The sequence below is a fragment of the Mustela lutreola genome, chromosome 1 (assembly GCF_030435805.1).
Source record: "Mustela lutreola isolate mMusLut2 chromosome 1, mMusLut2.pri, whole genome shotgun sequence".
Taxonomy (NCBI): domain Eukaryota; kingdom Metazoa; phylum Chordata; class Mammalia; order Carnivora; family Mustelidae; genus Mustela; species Mustela lutreola.
In genome coordinates this window covers 274,312,701-274,315,906 of record NC_081290.1, presented here as the reverse complement: position 1 = coordinate 274,315,906, position 3,206 = coordinate 274,312,701, and the positions used below count along the sequence as shown (strand labels likewise).

At 34.4% G+C, this 3,206-nt stretch overlaps 1 protein-coding gene across 1 annotated transcript; it reads right to left on the bottom strand.

The window, feature by feature from the left end:
• Positions 1-1,618: 1,618 nt before the first annotated feature.
• On the bottom strand, positions 1,619-2,533 carry LOC131822511 (olfactory receptor 4A15-like). The gene has a single exon (XM_059158825.1). The coding sequence runs from the start codon at positions 2,531-2,533 to the stop codon at positions 1,619-1,621; it is 915 nt and encodes a 304-aa protein (XP_059014808.1).
• Between the last annotated feature and the right edge of the window lie 673 nt (positions 2,534-3,206).

The window sequence follows — 3,206 nt, the reverse complement described above, 5'->3', positions numbered from 1 at the left end:
AGTTACATTTATGAGCACTCAACCTTCATGACCTAATCAGCTCCCAAACACCCCACCTCCAAATATCATGTATTATAAAGAATTTAATGAATTTTGGAGGGAACACAAATATTCAGTCTATAGCAACATCCAAAAGTAGATGACCTAATGATATAACTTCTGTTTACTATTAATGATAGTGTCCTATTTGGTAAGACTTTGAGGTGACAAAAGAAATCTCCATGTAGTAATAATTGATATAAATTGGGCTATAAAGTTTTTCATACACTGTGACTTACCAGTGAAAAGGCTCTATTCCCCATAGCCAGGACACCCCATGAATCCAGACTAAATAAGGGAGGCAGAAACATGAGTTTCTTTGATCACATGCTTCCTACACTATTAGAGCCATATTACATTTTTCTTTCAAATCTCATTCAGAGAGAGGGAGACTTATGAAAGAGATATCTGTTAAAGAAATCAATATATATATTATGACCTCTTTATTACTCAATAATCTGCATTCCATTAAGAGAAGAGGTAAAAGTGGCATGCCATATTGTCAACATTTTTTTTTGTCAACATTTTTTTAAAGATTTTTATTTATTTATTTGACAGATCACAAATAGGGGAAGAGGCGGGCAGAGAGAGAGAGGAGGAAGAAGGTTCTCTACTGGGTGTAGAGCCCGATGCCAGGCACCCCTGTCAACATCTTTCTTACAAATGATATCACCTAAAATATCTGGTGTCAGGTTCTGTATTGCATACTTGAATCTCATGAAGTATGGATTATGTTAATTCCACATATAAAAGGAAGGGCCAAGGTCCCTAAAGAAAGTGATGAAGCACTATAAGCAAAAGTAGAGATGGAGATACTTTAAAATGGCAGAGATATTATCCAATGTTTTAAGCTATAAGGGAAGATTAATGGATCATCTCAATGAAAATAGAACACCGAACAAAGCTTCTCCACATGAAGAAATAAAAGGATTCCCTAATTAGAAAAATAAATAAATCTTACTTATCATATCTAAGCCTTTTGTTTGGATATTTTTCTTGCCTTAACTTCTTTAACATTAATATTACAATTTGGAAGCAGAATTCCTTTTCAATCCTATTAGCTAAGTAATATAAACTAAATTATATACTTAAACATCTTGCAGTTATAAAAATAAGTTATATACTTCGAGTATTAAGAATGAGTTGTCTTTGTATTGGAGGAGTGAACCAAGTGTTTATGTTCCATTTCTTAAAATGTTTCCCTGAAATATATAATGATCACTATTAATTCTGAAAAAGAACAATTGGACAAAAGAGAAGCCCATGAAAATTGTCCAGTAATGAAAATAAAGATACAAAACTAATTTTAGCATAACTCATCACATGGAACACAAACCTATAGCTTCAAAAAAAAAAAAAAAAAAAAAAAAACGTTTTATGCCCAAAAGCCACAAACCTACTTAACTAACAATTTATGAAAATCTTAGAAATCATTTTTGATCATTATAATATTTACACCTTAAATGCTTTCATCATACCCAAGTTCATTAAATCTGAGGAGAAATTCATTAAAAATTAATAATCCTTTCCTGGGTGGAGTTACTCTTCATTGAAAAAAGGTGATAATTTCTCTTCAGCATCATTTTCTTCTCTTCCACAGCTTTTTCATAGCATTTTTCATCTCTCCATTTCTCAGAGTATAGATCGGAGGGTTTAACATAGGGGTGATAACTGTGTAAAATACAGTCAAGGATTTATCAATGGGTAAAGGAGAAGGAGGTCTCACATATGTAAAAATGCAAGGGACAAAGAAGAGAACCACCACTGTAATGTGAGAGCCACAAGTGGATAAGGCTTTGCGCCTCCCTTCCTGACTGTGGGTCTTCAGAGATTGCAGAATGACCCCATAGGAAATGAGTAAGACCGTAAAGATGACCACACAGATTGCTCCATCATTGGCAACTATAATGAAGCCAATAACATAGGTGTCAGTGCAGGCAAGTTTTAATAACGGATACATGTCACACATAAAATGGTCAATGACATTGGGACCACAGAAGGGAAGGTTATAAGCAAAGAGAAGTTGAACAACAGCATGCAGAAATCCTCCAACCCAGGCCAACAGCAACAACAGAACACACACCCGTTGATTCATGATTGTCAAATAATGCAAAGGTTTGCAGATGGCCACATAGCGGTCATAGGCCATGACCACCAGGAGCAAAATCTCAGCACCACCAAATAAGTGCTCTATAAAGAGCTGAGACATGCAAGCTTGTAAGGAAATGGTTTTTTTCTCATAGAGTAAGTCTATAATCATATTTGGAGTAATTGTAGTAGAATAAACAGCATCCATAAATGATAAGTAACCAAGGAAGAAGTACATAGGGGTATCCAGGGATGGGCTGACCACCACAGTTACCACAATGAGTAAGTTGCCCACCATTGTCAGGATGTAGATGATCAAGAACACAACAAACAGTATTTTCTGACCTTGGAGGCTCTGAGTGAGCCCCAAGAGGACAAACTCAGTCACATTGTTCCTGTGTTCCATATGTTCTTTTGCTTCTCCTTATTTCACAGTTCAAGAAAAAATTAGCTATAAATGTAATGATTACTGATGACTTCCTGAAATCTAACACAATCTATTTATTCATTTACCTAATAGGCATTATAGTTCCTTATGTTCCAGCACTTTCAGAAATTACAAAATACAAAGTGGATGAAAATATTTTCCCTAACCTCACCAGTATTGCTTACTCAGGCAGAAATAAGTCACTAAAAACATTGTAGGAAAAGGACACAGTAATATATAAATGGAAGGCCACAACCAACTTTCCAACTTGAAGCTAGTAAAATTGTACATGTAGTGAATTCTTCATATAAAAATTTTCAACTGCATTGATTTAATGAAATACTATAGAAAGATTTGTATTTACTTCTCAGCTAACACAAGAGATGTTTTCTAACTTCCAGAATCCTCTTAATTCATAAATAAAATTGATACATTTTATGGTATCAAAACATCTCAAGGACTTTAAAAAGATACCATGACATCAATAGATAAAAACAGATGGGGAGAAAGAATTCCATTTCGGAGGCCATACACAGAGTTAATATCAAAATACACAGAGCTTTAGGCAAGTAAAATATAGAAAAGAAAGAAACCAATGGCAAGTTGGTAAGTCATATAGAGAAGCATTTATAGGAATAGCCAACAGTCATAT

Bases quoted from the DNA above. Each gene is read 5' to 3' on its own strand.
- LOC131822511 (XM_059158825.1), bottom strand. From the start codon at position 2,533: ATGGAACACAGGAACAATGTGACTGAGTTTGTCCTCTTGGGGCTCACT.